The 20,935-nt window shown below is 54.5% G+C and overlaps 1 protein-coding gene across 3 annotated transcripts in view; it reads left to right on the forward strand.

Annotated features, from left to right (window-relative positions):
- The window catches only part of ENTREP1 (endosomal transmembrane epsin interactor 1), a 126,494-nt gene extending 120,275 nt beyond the window's left edge, over positions 1–6,219 (forward strand). For all 3 annotated transcript variants that reach the window (XM_062207069.1, XM_062207067.1, XM_062207068.1), the window contains 2 exons: positions 1,932–2,224; positions 5,396–6,219. In XM_062207069.1, coding sequence (XP_062063053.1) covers positions 1,932–2,224; positions 5,396–5,599 — 497 coding nt within the window. In that variant the 3' untranslated portion in view covers positions 5,600–6,219. The remainder of the gene's footprint in view (positions 1–1,931; positions 2,225–5,395) is intronic.
- The last annotated feature ends 14,716 nt before the right edge of the window (positions 6,220–20,935 follow it).

The raw sequence follows: 20,935 nt of genomic DNA on the forward strand, positions 1-20,935 counted from the left end.
GAGAGTCACAAAGAGAGAGAAGGGGAGACAGAGATCTTTTGTGCACTGGTTCACTCACCAAATGGCCTCAATGGCTGGGGCTGAGCCAGGCCCAAGCCAGGAGCCTGGAACTCCAGCCTGGTCTCCTACATGGGTCACAGGGGCCCAGGGACTTGGACCGTTCTCTGCTGCTTTCCCAGGTGCATTCACAGGGAGCTGGGTCGGAAGTGGAGCGGCACCCATTTGAGCTGCTGATGTCACAGGCAGTGGCTTTACCCTCTGTGTGCTGGTCCCAGGTTTTTCGTAATACACATTTTCCGTGGAGTTTTTGAGGATTCTTCATATATGAATACCTGAACATGTCCAGTTATCTCTTCATTGTGGAAAATTGTAAAAGATAATAATAAAGGGAAGAAACTGGAAATGTCCTGTAACCCCATGAGTAGGGACTTCTTCTCATGAACTGTTCTGGGAGCTGCCCTCTGCCCTGCCAGAACTCTAAGTGGGTTCAACTGTGAACATCCTCTCTCTCTCTCTCTCTCTCTCTCTCTCTCTCTCTCCTCTCTCTTTTTCTCTCTCTTTCTCGCTCTCTTTCCTCTCTCTCTCTCCTCCCCCTCTCCCCCTCGTCTGGAGCCTTTGCAGGCTTCTCCTGTGCCCCTGACAGCTTGTGATGTTTCCCACAGCTCTGGACTGACCGTGTGGGAGCCAGACAGGACACACTCCTCTTGTCTCCACAGCAGCCGCCGAGTGGGCAGGAAGTGCCCAACGTGCTTCTGCCTCCCCACAGCTGCCTGCGGCCTGGGCCCCCCACCCCTCCCTGGGAAGTGAGGACTCCAGCTGGGACTCCGCTGTATGGCCAGCTTAGGGAGAGCGTTCCAGAACCCGTTCCCGTTCTGCGGTCGTGCAGGGGCGAGGATACCGCCTGTGTACCTGCTGGAGCGCCCCCCTGTGCAGGGCACCCAGCTGCCGCCCGGTAGATGAGTCCTCACTCGTGAGCGCCTTTAGCTGGTGTTCCTGGAAGACTCTCGCACTCCGACAAGCACACTGGCTCCTCCTGGGTCAGAGCCCCTCGTGCCGTGCCCGCCTTTCTCGAGAGGAAAAGGAGTGCACCCCCTCCTCCACCTGCTCTCCTACCCGCTGCTTCCTGTCTTCCTCGAATATCTAAATTCCTGTTTCTCAGGCCTTGGCAGACTGAAGTCACCAGTGTTGCGTACACTGAGGGCTGCTGGCTGGCTTAAGGACACGTGGAAACCGGACTTGAGTCTCCCTTCACCTGTCCCCCCGAGCAGTAGCCTTCTGCAGGTCTTTGCCCCACTGCGGATGTAGGTAGCTGCGGAAATCAGAGCCTCTGGTGGACTGCCCAGGCTCTCTGCTGACTTCCAGAATGCTGTGTACATTTTCTGGACCTGAATTTTTGTAATAGCTGTAGATCTACCTCATAGCCATGGTGTGAGCGTCGGCCGTGTAAGGCAGTATAATGCCCTCGGGGGTGCTGAGGACACAGGTACAGTCCAGGTGAACGGGGCATTTTGTTCATCCCACAGCCTTGTCTGTCGTCAGCCCCTTCCTCTCTCTCAGTGCCCCCTTCATCCTCCCCCCGGGGAGCATCCGTTCATTGTGCAGCCGGACTTTTTCTGCTTGGCCCATCCATTCCCCATGGAACTTGCTGTGTCATGGTTTGCATTCTGAAGCCCCTGTCATCTGTCTGTACCTTAGCGGTTGTGTTTTATGCGTCCCGACTCAATGTTTGGAACTGCACTTCGGGAAGCAAGTGTTATGTCATCATTGCTGTTTTCTTTTCCTTCTGCAAGATGGAAAGCAACACGTGCATGGCTGCCAGCATCTGTCACGTGCTTTCCAGGCCGCGTTGCACGGTCTGTGCTGTTTCAGGTACAGACGCGGGTCCCCGGGGGCTTGGCCGGTGGGTCCACGTTGTTTGTTTCTGCCCACAGCTGCCCCCGTGCTCAGCTGTGAAGTGGCCACTCAGACTGAGAGGAGACTGGACCTGGCCGCGGTGACTCTGAGGACAGGCCTGCGACCCAGAGCTTCGCGGGGCAGGCCACGGTCGCTGATAGATTACAGATCTTACATGGACACCAAGCTGCTGGTGGCGAGGTTCCTGGAGCAGTCCTCCTGCCGCATGGCCCCAGACATCCATGAACTTGTAGAAAACATTAAGTCCGTCCTGAAGTCCGACGAGGAGCACATGGAGGAAGCCATCACAAGTGCCAGTTTCCTAGAGCAGGTAGTTTGATTATTGATACGGGGCATGAATCGGATAGCTCCCTTCTGTTGCAGCTTAACTGACTTCTCCAGTTTCCTGTCCAAGGCAGAGAGTAAGTTCATGGCCACAGTCTCAAGGAGAATGGGGTTCGGAGGGCAGGGAGAGGGGCAAGAGGAAGCAGGAGAGCTTTCCTTTTAGGGGTGGTAGCTCTGCCACAGTGTTCTTAGCCCCGCTGGGAAGGGAACCCAGTTTGGGCGGTGGGAGCACGGCTGGCCGAAGCGTGGGCTGACAGCCCCGGGGATTGCATCCAGTGTCTGATGGCCTGAGCGGAAGCTTCCCTGACTCTGTCGGCTTAGCCCTTTGAAAATGACGACATAAGTGGATTTTTAATACTGGCAGATAGAGGAGCTGTCCACATTCCCAGGAAGTGTTTGGCAAGATAAAGAAGCTGATAGGACTTAAAGGAATCAGCTTTCCGCAGATTAATGAGCACAAGGTCAGCCCCCAACACCGCAGGCCAGCCAGGAAAAGATAAAATGGGTCAGGAACGGAATCCATGCGGGTCTCAGGTTTCGCATTTTTAAAGTGCGGTTGGAGTAGGTGGGCTCGATGGCTACAGCTCTGCAAGAAGGGAGTTCCCTCCTGGTAAGAACCTTCTCCCCACTCCTCCCTTCCCTCCTCCCTTCCCTCCTCCCTTCCCTCCTCCCTTCCCTCCTCCCTTCCCTCTTCCCTTCCCTCCTCCCTTCCCTCCTTCCCTCCTTCCCTCCTTCCCTCCTCCCTTCCCTCCTTCCCTCCTTCCCTCCTTCCTTTTTTTTAATAAGGTTTATTTATTTATTTGAAAGGCAGAGTTATATATTGAGAGAGAAGCAGAGGCAGAGAGAAAGATAGATCTTCCATCCACTGGTTCACCCCCTAAATGACTGCAATGGCCAGAGCTGGGCTGATCCGAAGCCGGAGCTAGGGGCTTTTTCCAGGCCTACTAATGGGGGTGCAGGGGGCCAAGCACTTGGGCCATCTTCTTCTGCTTTTCCAAGCTATTAGCAGGGAGCTGGATCAGAAACAGAGCAGTCAGGACTTGAACTGGTACAGTATGGGATGCTGGCACTGTAGGTGGGGACTTAACCTTCTATGCCCCAGCTCCGGCTCCTTGTACCCTCCTTTCTGCTCTCCTTTTACACCTGTTGGTTGCAGAGAAGCCACATCCACCCCCACTCCCCTGCCAGCCATGCTAGCTCAGTCCGTAGGACTGACAGGAGAAGAGCCATCTGATGACTTGTATCAGCCCTATCCCTTCCTGCCCTTTGCATCCTGAGAATGGTCCAGTCGATGGCTCTGGGGCAGGCTTCAGTTTAGTAACCTGTGTGGGAGGAGACCTTTACATCCTGCTTGTTGTCAGTCGCTGCCTCCTTCCCTCTGTCTAGCCCAGTAGTCCATCAAACAGGTGCAAGCACTTGGAGCCGTTTTGCAACGGCTGCTGGCCTCTGATTAGGGGAGGGCAGTACCTTCCACCTGGTGGCAGGTCTGGGAAGCACTCTGGAGAGAAAACAAGCACTTACAGCACAACACGTGCTATTCTTGCAGACACTGGCCAGATCCTTATGCCCCAGATCTGCCACAAGTTCAGGCACTGAGTTGGTAGCAGGAGAGCTGTTAGGACAGCTCACTGGGGCCTTCCAGAACTGGACCTCCATCATAATGCTCTTCTGGTCCCCAGAGAGGAAGGGGCAGGAACAACCGAGGGGCACCTTTTATTTGTGACTGTGTCCAGTCGTGCATATTTTCTTTCTTTCAGTATCCCTGGAGTGAGGTTTTAGATCCATTTTAATTTTCACTAATACCAAAAATGCTTGTCCTAATCTATCAGTGTCCACAGAGTCTACTTCTATGAAGGCTGGGAATTTCTTCTTAATCAGGAGACAGGGACAGGCCCTAAAGATGAATGTAATTAGGAGGGTGGTGGCAGAATCCCAGTATCCATCTTTTGAAAGGGTTCAGTTGTCAGTGAACTCAAAAGCTTAGAGTAGTGCAGACGGGACAGGAACTTAGACGATTGTTCTGTGGTGCTAGATGCTGATCCGGGACCCTTTTGCCAAGGTGCTCACAGTCACAGGCCATGTAGACATGACTGTGCAGCCTTGTGTCTCCCCTGATCAATCGTAGTTGTATGAGGAATTTCCCATAATAGTTTTCCCATTTTTACAAAGTAGCATTATGCTGTCTTTAAAGTTACATGTATGACACACTGCAAAATAGATCTAGTATTGGAAGCTTTTTTTTTAAAAAAAATATTTATTTGAAAGCCAGGGAGACAGAAAGAGAGAGAGAGAGAGAGATCTTCCATCTGCTGGTTCACTTCCCAAATGGCTACGATGGTTGGGGGGGCTGGGCCAGGCTGAAGCCAGGAGCTTCTTCTGGGTCTCCTACAAGGGTGCAGAGGCCCAAAGACCTGGGCTATTTTATGCTGCTTTTCCAGGCCATTAGCATGAAGCTGGATCAGAAGTGGAATAGCCAGGACTTGAACTGGCACCCATATGGGATGCCAGCGCTACAGACGACAGGATAACCTGCTGTGCCACAGTGGTGGCCCCAGAAGCTCTCTTAAAGAGTTTTCACAAATAAATGAGGCTACCTTTTATGTTGTTCATTGCAAGGCTGTGAGATCCAGTAGAAGCGTCATGGGCTTCAGCTGACATTTTATGATCTGGTTACCTGACTGCAATCCCAGGGCAGTGGCTCTCAAATTTCAGGTGCATTGATGGCGCTTGGGTTCCTACTAAAACCCCAGATGTGCCAGCCCCCTCTATACTGTGTGTCAGAGTGGGTGGCAGCTGGAAAATCCATGTTTCTGACAAGTTCCCAGCACTCTTCCACCCACCACATCAGCTCGTGTGCAGACCCCAGTGAGGATAAAACCAGCACAGACCGCAGACACGTCGTGAGATTGGCAGCTACAGAGCAGGAAAGTGCAGTGGATAAGTCAGTTAGGCGTGGCAGGTCCAGTAGGAGAGCTGGAGAATTTCTTAGGAACTTGAGACAACAGCCAAAGTCAAGAGTATCCCTGGGCTTGGAAGTGAGCTGCACTTCTTTTTCCAAGCAATGAAACATTCTGGTGGGTAGCGGATACAGGAGGCAGCTGCACCTGGTGATACTTTTTAATTTCTCTCTACCTCCCTCCCCCTTATTCTCCCAAAGATAATGGCCCCATTGCAGCCCAGCACTTCCAGGGCGCAGGCGCTGCCCTCACGGAGACAGCCCGGCCTGCTGCACCTGCTGAGCTGTGGCGACCTGAGCACCTTCGCCCCGGTGGGGAGGCCGAGAGCCGAGAGGAGGCCCCGGCGGGCAGAAGCTGAGCGGCCACACAGCCTCATCGGTGTCGTCCGGGAGACTGTCCTGTGACCCCCGGAAGACGGAAGGCCACGCCAAGGGGAGGGACTCTCCTCTCTGCTTCCTGGCTGGGAGTTGGGGTCCCCTTCTGGGGACTCCCCCAACGGAGGGGCACGCCCACGCCTTCGCTTCCCTTTGGGCTGCCCGAGGGCATTCAGGGGTGGACAAGTTGGTCCTTCCAGGGCCGTGAGGGTGTGGGCAGCACGGAGCTGGGGGCTGTGAAGGCATCCGGTCGTGCTCTGCAGGGGGCCTCCCACGCCCTGCTGTGGGCAGGACCTGGGCTGCAGCTCCTTGGCCACCTCACCCCTCCTGCCTGTCCTTGTTGCCACATTCTTGCCCTCACTGGAAGGGCAGAGCTGCTGGGCTGCTATTTATAGTGGCCTGCGGCTTTTCACTGAGAGAGTGAGCGAGCGAGCGAGAGAGCAGTTGGCAGGGGACGCGATGATTAACCCTGATCTGTCTGCTACCCTCACACCTCGTTTTGGGTTCCCCTGCCATCCCACTCGCCTTAGGAAGGGCAGGAAACTTTCCACGCGGCAACATTTCCTGAAGGGCGTTTAGGGAGCAAATTAATTTTGATTCCGTGTATTCATGCTTGCAACATTAGAGACTGCTAAGGCAGAACAGAGAATAAAACGTTTACTTTGGATCTCTGGGCTCTGTGTGCAGTATTTGTCCACGTGCAGGTGGCCAGGGCTTACCTTTCCTTAGGGAGAGTCTGGAACCTGGAGCTGTGGCAATCAGTTCCCCGGGCAAAACCCCCGGAGCACCTGCATCCCTTGCATTCAGCAAGCGCTTGGCTGCTTGGTTTCGTGGCTTCCTGGAGCCATGTTCTAGCGGGCCATGAACGAGACTGTCAGATGGTGGCTGGCACTGGGGAGGAAGCGCTGGCGGGGGAGCGCTTCTTGGAGAAATGAAGAATGTTCTGGGGCTGGACTCTGAAGGTCAGGGGAGACGGTTCCTGGCAGAGGGGAGAGGCCAGGATGCTGGAGGTGACGGTGGACCTAGGCCCAGGCCAGTGGGCAGGAGCCTGACCAGACTGCGTTTTGTGCTAACGCTGAGGTACCATGGAAGACGTCTTGATAGAAGGCCGCCATGCTAATTGTGAGTTCGGAAATTGACCGGGCTGTGCGGAGCGGAGGTCAGACCCAGGTGGAGCCGAGTTGCCGAATAAAGAGTGTCCGTGCACGGGCTCCAACACGTTCCTGGAAAACGCGTGTTAGGAAAATTGCAGGGGCTTCCACGTGTTTGTGCTCCCACGAGTGTCGCAAAGGCCCCTCGTACGGTAAGTGGAAGATGCTCTTGCGCGCCAGGTGCTGTGCCCAGGGCTGTACATGCGCTCTCATTTCTGCCCCCAACAGTCTGTGAGGCTGGGGGCTCTTACGGTACAGATGGGGAAACTGAGGCTCCATAACTTGCCCCGCATCACGCCTGTAGATCCAGCTCCAGAAACCACTTCCTGCTCCAAGCCCGCAGTGGTCAGGGCTAGCCACTTCCTGTGTCTGAGGGGCAGTGGCTGTAAAGGCTTCCGGTTTGGCTCTACGCCAGCAACCCGTACTGGAGTGGGGGTTGGGCTGGGGCCCAGAGGACACAAGCGGGGAAAGACAGTTCGGAGGTACCGAGCCGGGGTAAAAAGTGGGCTGGGAAATTTCTGGAACTGGGGAGACACGGAGGGCCACGCGTGGGCTGGGATCTGGCCTGCGTCCCTGGGGTGGGCTTGCATGGGGCAGATGTGCCGGGGCGCCCAGTAGAAAGCCGTGTTCTGAGTTATCACCCGGTTCTGCTGGCGCTGAATTCCCCTGCAGGTGCGTGATAGCCACTCACTGGGGCCCCGCCCACCGCCCTGGGGCAAGCCCCTGCCTCCCTGCGGGAGGGGGTCGGTCTCCCGCTGTGGCTGCAGCCCCTGGCCTCACCCCAGCTCAGTGGCCTGCCCTCCCAGCCCGGTCTGTTGCCTTCCCTCCGTGCCAGCTGCGTGTTTTCCGAAATCCTGGTTCCTCCAGGTGAGGCCCAGCAGCTCTCGTGGCGGGGAGGGAAGGCACGGGGGCCACACGTGCGCTCCCCAGCCGGCGCCCTGGAGCTTTCTGGGCGGCTCAGCTCCTGTCTGCCTCCGCTCTCATGGCGCTTGGCCTTTCTGGGCTCCTTGTAGTCACCTTCCGCTGCCGCACACCCCATCGCGTACCTGCGCGGGTGGGCGCCACAAGGGTGGGCGGGGTCTGGCTTCCAGTCCCGGGGAGCTCAGACCGGGATGGCTCAGCAGCAGTGAGAGAGGGGCCCGTCTTGGCTAAGGGCCTCTGTGGAGGGAGGCCGTGAGGAAGTGGGGGCTGCCTCAGCTCCCCGTCCTGCCAGCGCCTGAAGGTAGTGAAGTCGCAATGCTGACTTCCGCCTTGCTTTCTTCACTTTTTTTATAAACACTTGTTTGGAAGGAGGGGGAGTGATTGATCTTCCTTCTGCTGGTTCCCTCCACACACGCCTACAACGACTGGGGCTGGGCCAGGCCAAAGCCAGGAACCCAGAATTCCATCTGGGTCTCCCCTGTGGGTGACAGGGGCCCAAGTTCTTGAGCCGTCACCCGCTGCCTCCCAGGGTGTGGGTCAGCAGGAAGCTGGACCGGAACCTACGGCCCCACTATGGGATCTGGATGCCTCAACCGCAGAGCCAAACCTGCTCCCCCACTGTTCTCACTTTAAAGGAACAAATTGTGTGTGTGTGTGTGCGTGTGTGCGAGATATGGCACAGTGCATGTGATGATATTTGAGGACCTGGAGTTCATGCGACTCGGCTCCCTGTTAGTCTGGGAGGTTGTATGCTCTGAAAGACTTCACCATTCATGCCGAGACACTCCTGTTCGTCAACTGACCAAATGTCTGTAGTGAGGGGGCAGCTTGCGGTTGGGCATGCCGTGGGCGCCTACGGTCCAGAGACAGTGACACTGTGTTTCAGATGTGCTGGCAAAGTCACTCCAGAGGCTTGGCTCATGAGCACGAGGCCTGCTTGCGATTGATGTCTACCGGTAAAGTGCGTGGGGTTCGGGTTGGGAGGCCACCTAGAAGTGGCGTGTGGGCAGCGCCCATCGCCTCGGCACCAAGCAGGTGTAAGAACCCAGTACCCTCTTCGATGCTTTGACCAGGGTGTGGGCCGGTGCTTAGGGGTGTTGGCACCCTTGCCGCAACCTCTCCAGCAAGCCGCGGGTCCCAGAGGTCAAGGACAGAGTGCAGGTCTTTCTCATGCACCTGGGCCATCGTGTGTGGGGTTGTTAGTGAGTGTCCTGGCCAGCAGACTTGCCCCGGGCTCGCCTTCATTGGAGGGTCCCGTGTGAGAGGAGTCTTCGGCCTCTGCTTGCCTGGGGATGCTCATTCGTACCAAAGGAGGCAAAGGAAGGGGTCATTTGCTGGCTGCCCGGTCCCTGCAACCCCTCAGCTTGCGGAGGCGGAAATGGAGAGCGGAGCTGAGGCAGGAAACCAGCGCTGCCTTGCCCTGGCCTGAGCTGCTTGAACCACGCGGCGTGGGAGGGGCGTTCTGTTCCCCTCAACTGTCACAGAGCAAGCACTTTTTAAAAAAGATTTATTTATTTATTTGAAAGTCAGAGTTACACAGAGAGAAAAGGAGAGGCAGAAAGAGAGAGAGAGGTCTTCCCGCTGTTGGTTCACTTCCCGATTGGCTGCAACTGCTGGAGCTGCACCAATCCAAAGCCAGGAGCCAGGAGCTTCCTCTGGGTCTTCTCATGTGGGTGCAGGGGCCTAAGGACTTGGGCCATCTTCTGCTTTCCCAGGGGCATTAGCAGGGAACTGGATGGGAAGTGGAGCCGCAGGCACTCAAACTGGCACCCATATGGAATGCTGATGGGCGGCTTAACCCACTGCACCACCGTGCTGACTCCATTCAGACCCTTTTCAACGTTAGTAATCATGAAAGGACTCTGTCCAAGCTGATTCACAAAAGGCCTCACCCTTTCTCTCTGAGCTGACCCTGATCTTTGCAGCCCACGCTGGACCCACGGCCATCTGGGTACTCGCTGAGACCACATCTCCCAGGTCCTGCGAGCCCTTTGTGTACCGTAGCCCTGGGCACATGGATGAAAAGGACTGGGAGGTTGTGTCGGGGGGAGACCCTTCCTTCTGCACCCAAGGTCACAGGTGAGTGGAGAGAGGCCCAGGGCTTCAGCGAGTTCCTCTGGAGAGGACAAGCTGGCAGGGGACAGAGGGGCCAACTGCCAGGCCTCTACCCAGTGGGAGAGGAATTCTGGGAGCAGAACAAAGGGGCCCATGTCCGCCCCCCTGCAGACCAACTGCAGGATGCAGAAGAGAACAATGAGCAGGGGATGGAGGGCCCCAACAAGGCCACCACTGTGTCCTGGTGTCCCCCCGGGGGCCTCGGCAAGGCCAGCCCAGTCTGAGGTCAAAGGGTGCCACGTTTCCCTCGCAGGAGCCTTCCTCTCCTCCTCCGTTCAACAGCCCTTCCCTGAGCCGTGCCAAGGCCAGAATGCTGAGCAAGGAGGAAACACAAGGGAGAAATGCATCGTTGCCTTCCCCTCCTGCTGCTGCACAGCCCCCAGCCCCCTGGGGAGGAGGAGCCAGGAGGGATGGACTCCAGGGCCCCAGGGGCCCGGCATGAGTTCTTAGAAGGCTGGTCCTGGGCATGGAGGCCCGAATGGTGCAGCAGGTGCTTCAGCCTCTCCGACTCTTGCTGCAAAGTGAGTTGCAACATTTGTGGGGCACGGGGAGGAGGCTTTCTCCACGCAAAGACTGATGCCGAGAGAGAGAGGTCAGACTCAGCCCTGAGTCCAGCAAGGAGCAGCAGAGAGGGGCACCCAGGGAACAGGGCTGTGATCAGCACTGGCAGAAGCATCAGGGCGGGGGTGTGGTTGATGCACAACTCAAGGGGATTCTTGCTGGAGGCAGCCTGGGTGATAAGATACCAGGATGGGGAATGAGGGATTTGACCAGATAGCAGGGGTAGGGGAATTTCACCCAACTGGCCCAGCACATGGGCTAAGCAGGCCGGGGCCAGAGCCCGAGAGTCAGAAGGAGGGCAGAGGAGCCTGGCTTGTTTGGTCAAGGGGAGAGCCTCGGTCCAGATCTTCTGAGCGGGTCCTCCCTTGCCTGGGTTCCAGCCCTGCCCGGGCAGGGGTTCTTTCTGTTCCAATGGCTGCAGGATCACCTGCGTTTTGCCCTAACCAAGGAGCCAGACTCAGAATTTGGATGAGTCATCATTGTTCTCTTGACAAGTGGCTCAGGTGCCAGGTCTAGGGAGGCTCTCCCGGCATCTTTCCAATGCTGTGCTCAAATCTTGATCCAAAAAGAGCGTTTCCCAGAGGGCTCAGGGAGACACATAAGGCCAGAGAGGATCGTCACAGGGAGAGCTGCCGGAATGACTGTGCTCTGGTTGTGAGCTCTGTCTCCCACTGCCCGTGTCTGCTTGGAGAGGTGAGCGGATTAGCACAAATATCAGCGATGATATTGTATAGGGCATGGAGGCTACCCCCTCCTTGCTTTGTAGGTGAGGAGCCCAACATCCAGAGAGGGAAACTGGCTGGCCTCAGGCCACTGTAACAGTGCCACAGCGTTAGCCCTGTCCTAACAGAAGTAGGGGAGGAAGAGAAACACCCACACCAAAGTACCCCTGAAAAAGGGTGAGCTCAACAGGTGTCAACTGGGAGCGTGCCGAGAGCTGTCTTACCAACGTAGTTCACGTGATCTTCATAGGTAATCTTTATCACCTTTACCAGTCTTTGTCGCCCGCCTTGATTTCTCTCACCTAATCACGTTGGTTGGTAGCCCTAGTACACAGCTGGAGAGCTGTAGGGATAGCGGACATCTTGCCTCTTTCTTGATTGTGGGGAAAATGACCTTTTGGACAAAGGTATATGTGCTTTATCATGTGAAGACGGGATGTTCTTGAGTATGTTCTTGAGTGGTTTTTTCTCATGAAAAGGTGTGAAATATTATGAAAGACTTTCTCAGCATCTCTAGAGATAATCATATGATTGTTCTCTTAGATTTATTAACTACAATATTAGTGGGTTTTTGAGATTGAATCCGAGGGCTGGTGCTGTGGCATAGTGGGCTAAGCTGCTACCTGTGGTGCCGGCATCCCATATGGACACCGGTTCGAGTCCTGGCTGCTCTACTTCTGATCCAGGCCCCTCCTATGTACCTGGGAAAACAGTGGAAGATGGCTCAAGTACTTGTGCCCCTGCACCCATGTGGGACACCCAGATGAAGCTCCTGGCTCCTGGCTTTGGATTGGCCCAGCCCCAGCCATTGAAGCCATTTGGGAAGTAAACCAGCGGATGGAAGACTTTTCTCTCTCTGCCTCTCCCTCTCTCTCCATAACTATACCTTTCAAATAACTAAGTTAATTAAAGGGAATCTTACCTTTGCATTATTGAGTCAATACACTGATGTATGGTGTATTTTCTTAGTGTGATGTTGCATTCTGTTTTCTGGTACTTAGAAAGTTTGCAATGGTATTTGTCAATGATGCTGGTCTGTATAGTACTTTATATTGTCTCTCTTATTTAGGTGTCAATGTTGAATTGCTTCATAAAGTGAATTAGGAAGTTTCCTTTCCTTTTCAGTGCATTGGGCTATCTGGTCTTGAAGAGTATGGTAGAATTTTTATGGAAGTATCTGGGCCTGGTGTTTTGACATGGGTTAGTTCCTTAATACAGTTCTGTATTACTTGTGTGGGAATTGATCTGTTTAAACATTCTAGCTCGACTAAATTATGGTGATTCTAATTTACCTAAGAAATCATCCATTTCACATAGTTTTTAAAATTTATTTGCATAGAAGTCCATACCTCCTCTCTTAAAGATTTTAAAGCTCTTTGTTCCAATGATTATTCCCCCTTGTCATTTTTTATTTTCTATAATTGTGCTTTCTCTTGATTTTTTTCTTTCTCTTGGTCGTATTGTTGAATGGCCTGTTTGTAATTTAAAAGTAGATTTTTAACTTAATTCCTTCTACTATCTGTGTTCTTCCTCATTAATTTTTATTTTTTTGTTGTGCTTCATTTGGCTTGTTTTTGTTGTTCATTTTATGGTATTTGGAAATGGAAGTTCAGGTTATTTGAAAATTTTCATTGGTAAAAGTGTTTAGTGCCATGGATTTTCTTTATTTTTTTCTTCCTTTGTGCAATGGATTTTCTTATCATTGCTTGACACACACCCTGTAGCATTTGATATCTTTTCTTGTGATGTGGTACTGTGACCAGTAGGTGGCGCCATTCCTATGCTTCTGGCTATTTCTAGCCAACAAGTGGCCATTCTTGCCACTAACTCCCCTGCTCTCGCCACATGGCAGGTGCTGTGCTGGCACAATGGGTAAAGAAGTGAGCAAGCCAGGCCTCGTCCCCTCTCGTGTGGCAGTCACGGGACAGCATGGAAGTGGGGCACAGTGCTGGCAAAGCGCTAGGGGCCTCACAGGAGAGCTGCTCGTCCTGGGAGCAGGCACAGGGTGGGGGAGGATTTCCACCAGCAGGAATGGGGTGGCAGATGTGGCGGGCCCAGGATAAAAGAGTGGAGATGGAACTGCTGTGTTTGCAGGGTAGTCTCTGCCCAGAGGTAGAAGCAGTGAGGAGTCACAGAGCCAGGCTGTGAACACCCCTGCCAGAGCCATGCACCAGCATCCTGGGTGCTCCGAGGAGGCCCTAGATGGAGGCAGCATGGGGGAAACCCTGGAAATGGGAGCTCTTTGTAGGATGTCCTCACTGACACCACCAAGAAAGGCTTAAGAACTAGTGGAGTAATTGTACTGCAACTTAACAGAGCCAGGCAAACATCAACAGAGGCCTAGCAGCCAGCCAGAGAAATGGTTCAAATATTTTACATTAAACCTTAAAAAATTGTATATGAGGTAGCATAGTACATTGCCATTAAAATGTTTTCAAAGAATTTTTTAAGGTTTTTTGTTGTTGTTTGAAAGGCAGAGTCAGAGAGAGAGAGAGAGAGAGAGAGCGAGCGAGCAAGTGAGAGAGTGAGAGTGCACTATCTTTGATTTGCTGGTTTACTCCCCAAATGGCTGTAATGGCCATGGCTCCTCTAGGCTGAAGCCAGGAGCCAGGAACTCCATCTGAGTCTCCCACATGGGTTTCAGGGGCCCAAATACGTAGGTCATCCCCCTCTGCCTTCCCAGGTGCCTCAGCAAGAAGCTGGGTTGGAAGCAGAGAAGCCGGGACTTGAACCTGCTCTCTCCTATGGAATACCGGCATCATAATGGTGGCTTAATCCACTGTGCCACAATGCTGGGCCCTCCAAGAATGCTTAATGACTGTGAAGAGTTCACAGTTTGTTACACGGAAGAGACAAGCACTGGAAAATGGACAGAGGGTCCCAGAGGGTCTCTGAGCATTGAGCTTTTTATGTAGTTGCCTTTCTCTCTTTTCCAACTTGTCTCACTTTTGGAAGATTGTCACATGAATATGCATTCATTTGGTGATCAGAGAAATTGTTTCTAAATAAAAATTAAGCCTCTCTTTAAAATAAGGATTTTCCTACTATGGCTGAGCGGGGAGGCCCTCGAGGACCCAACCTGGGGCAGGAGACCACACACCTGGGATGCAGAACAGGCAGAACCTGCTCGTGGGCTGGAGGTGGAGTCCAGGATAAGGGCCGTGGCCGACCCTCAGTCCCTTCTCGTGTGCAGCCCCCACCATGCTGCCCCCCGAGCTGATCACCTTCCTCCTTCACCTAGAACCCCACCTTGCTCAGCACAAAAGCCCGGATTTTTAGAGTCACTTCAAAGCCCCCCTCCCATGTCCCGCACCTGACTCGGGTTGTCTCTCTCTCTCTCTTTTTTTTTTTTTTTGACAGGCAGAGTGGATAGTGAGAGAGAGAGAGACAGAGAGAAAGGTCTTCCTTTTTGCCGTTGGTTCACCCTCCAATGGCCGCTGTGGCCGGCGCATCGTGCCGATCCGAAGCCAGGAGCCAGGTGCTTCTCCTGGTCTCCCATGCGGGTTCAGGGCCCAAGCACTTGGGCCACAGCAGAGAGCTGGCCTGGAAGAGGGGCAACCGGGATAGAATCCGGCGCCCCATCCGGGACTAGAACCTGGTGTGCCAGCGCCGCAAGGCAGAGGATTAGATTAGGCTGTTAAGCCACGGCGCCGGCCTCAGGTTGTCTCTTGACACGTGGCCTCTCACCCCATGTCTCCTTCCCTCACTGGGCTTCTGGGCATCACATCCAGCAGTCACCCAGCAGGCTGCTCCGGGGCTAGTGACAACTGTACCACAGGTGCCCACTGTGAGTGTGGCTCCCCACTGTCTTCTTGGTTCTGGTGAAGAATGGCGCCTTGGGCATCCCATACCAGATTGCTCAGGACCCCCAACGCTCCAGCTAACGGGAGCCACTGACCTGCGTAGAGCACTGGCGATCGGGTACGGTTGGTGGGCCTCCCCCTTCCATGTCTGTGCGCCAGCCTGGTGTCCCCTGTCTGCTAGCTTTTCTTTGTTTTTTAAGTGGAAGTAACTTGAGGAGCAACACAGCCAGATGGGGAGGTTTTATTCCATGTCCTCGCCCACTACAAATAAGCCACAGAAGCCAGGTGGCTGCCTCCCTCTTACTGAAGAGAAATGAGGGTAATGGAGGCGCTGAGAGAGCCCTGTGGAGGAAATCCAGACCTTGCCAGCTCTCAGGGGCATTTCCCTCTAGGGCCACAGTCACCGGGCCTCTTGGCTTGCATGCGTGTTCCCCGTGGCCCACCACGTGGCTGCAGGGTATCACAGATTGACCCAGCCGTCAGAGCTGGCCTGCTGAAGGCCAGGAGAGCCAGGTGCAGAGACCTGATCTCCCTCCCAGCAAGGCGGTTCTGAATGTGCCTGTGGGGACACCGGACCCGGATGTTGTCCACCTGAAGCTCCAAGGGTGATTGCGGTTGGCATCCATGTAGCCATCCCCGAGCCGGGCTTGGAAGTTGAGAGGGTGCCACAAGGAAGGCAGCTGGGGCGCGGGGAGCTGACAACAGCGCACACTCGTGTGTGCTCACCCAGAACTCTGCTTTAATAAACACTGGAATCAAAGAAAATAAAATGCAAAATGGATTTGATTCAGCCTGGAACGTGGACTGCCCGCCAAGCTGGCTCTGTCCTACCTTTCCTGACAGCTGGTGGGTTGATAGTGTGCTCCCTGGCCAGAGACATCCTGATCCCTGCCCCTGCTCCCAGGCGGCGGCTCATCCATATTCCGGCTCCTCCGCCTCTGCCTCACTGTCTGTTCCGTTCATGTCCACGCAACATCCCTTTGCTCTCGTGCTGAGCATCCTGCGTGGTGTTCCAGCTCCCTGGGCACACGCAGGTGCCACCCCGACTACAAGCTCCCCCGGGGAGAGGGAACGGAAGGACAGGATTGAGCTTGAACCATCACCCTTGCGCTACCAGCCATTTACTGCACACCCTGGTGTCCAACACCTTTATCCATAAAACGGAATCCTGCCTGCTTTGATGAAATGGAGTGACACCCGTGGCTGTGAGCCCAGCATCCTAGAGTGCTAGGAGAGTGTTAGCTTTCCTTAGGACTGTCGGTGGGCCTGGCTGGGGCTTAACCAACACATGTGGTGGGTGGGTGTTTTTGTTTTTGTTTCAAGCAAGATGCTAATAGAATTCTGGAGGATTCCCTATGAACGTGTGCGGGAATGAAGTACCAGACAGATTTGCATTGCTCACCTGGCCTCCCATCCCCCACTACGGTGGGCGACTGCAGCAGCCCAGCAGCCTCCTCCGAGTCCCCTGGGGCCCCTGCACGGAAGGGACCCTCGGAGGTCACTCAGGAGCTGACACTTTGGCCCCTTTGTTCTCCGATCGGCCATAAAAGAGATTACTGTTGATCACATCCACAAATATGTGTAGGCCAGCACTCTGCGAGGGGCGGGCGTCGTGGTGCAATGGGTTAAGTCGCTGCCTGGGATGCTGGTGCCCACATCAGAGTGCTTGTTTCGGTCTTGGTCCCTCTGCTTCCTACCCAGCTTCCTGGTAATGCCTCTTGGGATGCATCAGGCAGGGCTCAAGAGCTTAGGCCCTTGCTACCCATGTGGGAGACCAGGGTGGGCTGTGGGCTATTAGCTTTGGTCTGGCCCAGAGATAAATGTTGGAGGCATTTAGGAAGTGAACCAGCAGATAGAATATTGGTCCCTCTTTCTCTCACTTCCTCTCTCTCACTGACTTTCTAGTAAAATAAATAAATAACAACAACAACAACAACAAAAAAGTAAGCAGAGTAACCATTCCTGTGACTTGAGACAGCTGCTGGCTAGTGCAGGTGTACTGCTAAGTGTTTAGCAAGCAGCTCTCTGGGGAGACAGCATGTGTGTGTGTGTGTGTACATACACACGCATTATAATGTTAACTAATAAAAACAATGTGAAGCACACAATTTACAAACACAGTCCTTGAGTTACAATGGTTGCTCTTAATGGTTGTTTGACTTTGTGATGGGGTGGAAGTGATGGGCATTCTGTGGAAACTGGGCTTTGAAGTTTGCTCTTCTCCCAGACTAGCCGTTTGTGGTACAGCACTCCTTTGCGATGCCGGGCAGAGGCAGTGTGTGTAGCTCCCAGTTAGCGCCACAGTTGTAATCACCAGGGGAAGCAACTGTCCCTGGCATGCTGGCTGGCTGAACTATGGAGGTCAGGGTGCTAGGGGCATTTCATGCATTTTAAACTTCAGAAGTTTGCAATGGATGATGCAATTCTGGGGACAGAGCCCCATTACAAGTTGAGCAGCATCGGTAATAATAATATATTCAGTACTCTTGATGGCAAATGCCACCCACTGCAACTTCAGTATGACTTGGTATTTTTTAAAATAAGATTTATTGGGGCCGGCGCTGTGGCACAGAGGGTTAAAGCTGCGGCATGCAACGCTGGCATCCCATATGGGTGCTGGTTCAAGTCCTGGCTGCTCCATTTCTCTGCTATGGTCTGGGAAAGCAGTGGAAGATGGCCCAAGTCTTTGGGCCCCTGCACCTGCATGGGAGACCCAGAAGAAGCTCCTGGCTCCTGGCTTCAGATCAGCTCAGCTCTGGCCATTGCGGTCATTTGGGGAGTAAATCAGTGGATGGAAGACCTCCCTCCCTCTCTCTCCTCTCTCTGTTTCTACCTCTCTCTGTTACTCTGTCTTTCAAATAAATAAAATAAAATCTTTTTTAAAAAATAAGATTTATTTATTTACTTGAAAGAGTTAGAGAGGAGCGAGGGGGAGCGAGAGGGAGGAGTGCAGTTCGGGAGAGACGTGGAGCCCAGTGCTGCATGGTGCTGCCACCACCCGGCACGGCAGATGCAGAGCCCGGGCAGCGTGCATTCGTAGTCAGTACAGCGAGGTCATTAGGACGTGATGGGTTTCAGTGATTTATTACCATGTTAGATTTTTTAAAAATTTCTTTATCTTACCTAATGTGAAAGACAGAGATTGAGAATGAGAGATTGTCCATCTGCCAGTTCACTCACTAAATGCCTGCAACGGCCTGGGTTGGGACAGACCAAAGCCAGGTCTCCCACACGGGGGGCAGGGACCCCAGTACTTGAGTTACACCTGCTGTCCACAGGGCGAGTCAGCAGGAAGCTGGAACAGAAGTGATGTTGATGGGCTGACTGTGGTGAAGTGAGCAGCGCCACCACCTGCGAGGCCGGCATCCCGTATGCCTGTATCCCACACTCCAGCTCATGTCCCGGCTGCTCCACTTCTGATCCACTCCATGCTATGGCCTGGGAAGGCAGCAGAAGATGGCCCAAGTGCTTGGGCCCCTGCCACCTGTATGGGAGAGTTGGATGAAGCTCCTGGCTCCTGGATTTGGCCCGACCCAGTGTAGGCCATAGTGAATCATCAGATGGAGGATCTCTCCTGTTCTCTCTGTAACTCTGACCTCACACATATAAATAAATCTTAGGGAAAAAAAAGAAGTGACACTGTGACTTGAATCAGGCACTCCAATTATGGGATGCAGGCATCCAAAGTGGCTTCTTACCTGTTGAGCTGAATGCCCGATTACCTTTGCTCTGAATGTTTTTATTTTAATTAATGACCATGTTCAACAAGAAAATTCCTGAAAACATAGCACTTTGTTCTTGCAGGTAAGTAAGAGCTGGCTCCAGCATACCAATGGCTGGAGACATCACACACCAAGGGGCAGCTGCAGCCTCCATGGCAGTGTGAGGCATACAAGGCAAAATCAAACAGTATGGTTGTTCCCTCAAGACCTGTGGCCCATGAGAGTCCCTGAGGCCCAAGAAGGCCATGACAATCCAAAATTCCGTGTGTGCTCTGGTAGCAAGTGCATTTGCTTAGCTTGCTTTCATGACGCTGGACTGGAAATGTCGCCCCAGTTCTCTGGATGGGCACTGCTGAATTCATGTCTTTGCAGCTTCATGCTCTTGCCCCAAGTCTCCTCCTGAGACCCTGCACCTGTTTCCTTGTGGGGAAAGAGTGCTGATGTGGGCGGTGGCTGTGAGGACCCTGTGTGGGTGGGGGGTACACTGTCATGCCTGCCTCGAATCTCCATCTGGGGTTCGTCTTCACAGGGGAGCAGTTTCTCTGCCACCACAGTTCTTTTTTAAAGGTTTATTTTATTTGTTTGAAAGGCAGAGTTACACAGAGGGAGAGAGCCAGCAAGATCCTCTCGGTCCGCTCCCCAAATGGCCCCAACAGCCAGGGCTGGGCCAACCTGAAGCCAGGAGCCTGGAACTCCATCCAGGTCTCCCACGTGGGTACAGGGGCCCAAGCACTTGGGCTGTCTGCTGCTGCCTTCCCAGGCCATTAGCAGGGAGCTGGGTCACAAGTGGAGCAGCTGGGACTCGAACTGGCGCTCATTTGGGATGCTGGCTGGCGTCACAGGCCGGGTAGCTTAACCCACTGCACCACAGCCCCAGGCCCAGCATCACAGGCAAGGTGAGGACCATGTGCCACGGACACATCCCTAAAACAAGGGATGCCGCTTCCTCACAGCATCTGAGTGCGGGCGGCACCCGGGGAGCTGGGTGTTGGCATGCAGAGGGCCCTGCGGGGAGGCAGAGCTGAGGCTGCTTAGGGGACCTGCCTTCCAAAGGGCTGCGGGGTCGGGCCCAGACCCAGCGGGCTGCCCCTGCCGTTTCTTCGGGGTTGCCTGCCACGAGGGGTGGGCGTCAGGCCTGGCGCAGCTGGCGGAGGCCATGCCGAAGGCCAGGGAAGCCTGGGTCTCGGGGTCTGGCCGCGCTGGAGCCAGTGGGGATAGGCGGAAATGGAGACTGAGGACAGAGAGCTGCTAGCCTGCCATGCGCCGTGCCCTGGGCACCTGCACCAGGAGTTCCTTGGCCGCACGCGTGCGTGCCCGGCTCAGGACTGGGGAACCCGACCCAGTTTCTGGAGGAGCGGGGGCTGGTGGTGCGGGCCGCGGGCATGTGACCGTGGCCGTGCGCATGCGCCGCTGCAGCCCTGGGTGCCACATTTCTGCCTTCCACCCCTCACCCGAACGTCTGCTGTGGCTAGCCCTGACTTGCGGCACATTATAGAAAATGGAGCCCTAGCTTCCTTCAGTTCACTTGGTGGGGCATAAGCAGGCTCTCTGTGCTTTGAGGGGCACCCAGTGGAATGCTCCCCTCCACTGTGTGACCTGGGAGACTCCTAGAGCTCCTTCAAAACCCTGCAGACACTCCCCCCCCGCCCCCAGCAGGGGTCCCTGAGCCTTGCCTTCCAGGACTAGTTCTGCAGCCTGGCCACAAGGATGCCTCTCTCACACCTGCTAAGTGCTTCCGGGCCAGGCGACTCGCCTCAGCCACACACAGGGAGGATGGGTAGCAAAGCTGTGATGCGATCTGCCTAGGACTTTACTTCTAGCTCTCACGGTGGCTGGAAGGCTGGGCAAGATGTGGTCCCTGCCCACAAGGAACTCTGATTAGTGGAGGACAGGGCTGGTTAAGGTAGGCAGGCAGCTGGTCACCTGTGCTGTGCTTGAGACGGCAGTGGGGGCCGCGTGTGGGGAGCCCTGGGGAAGGGGCTCTGGGCAGTGCTGAGGCTGCCCGTTCCCCCTCCACTTTGGGGCCCTCTTGCCTGGGGTCACTGCGGGGTGCTCAGCCTGTCTCCAGGGGCTCCAAGGGCTGGCCAATAGAAAGATGCCCTAGGCAGCTGAAATTCTGCGGAGGAGCGCGAGTGAGTTTCCACCCCACACAGTGGCCTCAGGCAAGTTCTAGCCCTGTGTTTGGGACTTCGCTTCCTCGTCTGCAAACCAAGAGGCCTGGTGGGGCTGACATAGATTCCTGTCACTCATCATCCTCTTGGAATTCAGGCGCTCGCCTGGGTTTGGCATTTCTCATGCTTTTCCACCAGAGGGCACCAAAGCCTCGCTCTTGCTCACTGTTGTCAGCAGGGGCTGGTGTAGCCGGGAGACC

Source organism: Lepus europaeus, chromosome 12 (assembly GCF_033115175.1).
Source record: "Lepus europaeus isolate LE1 chromosome 12, mLepTim1.pri, whole genome shotgun sequence".
NCBI classification, from domain to species: domain Eukaryota; kingdom Metazoa; phylum Chordata; class Mammalia; order Lagomorpha; family Leporidae; genus Lepus; species Lepus europaeus.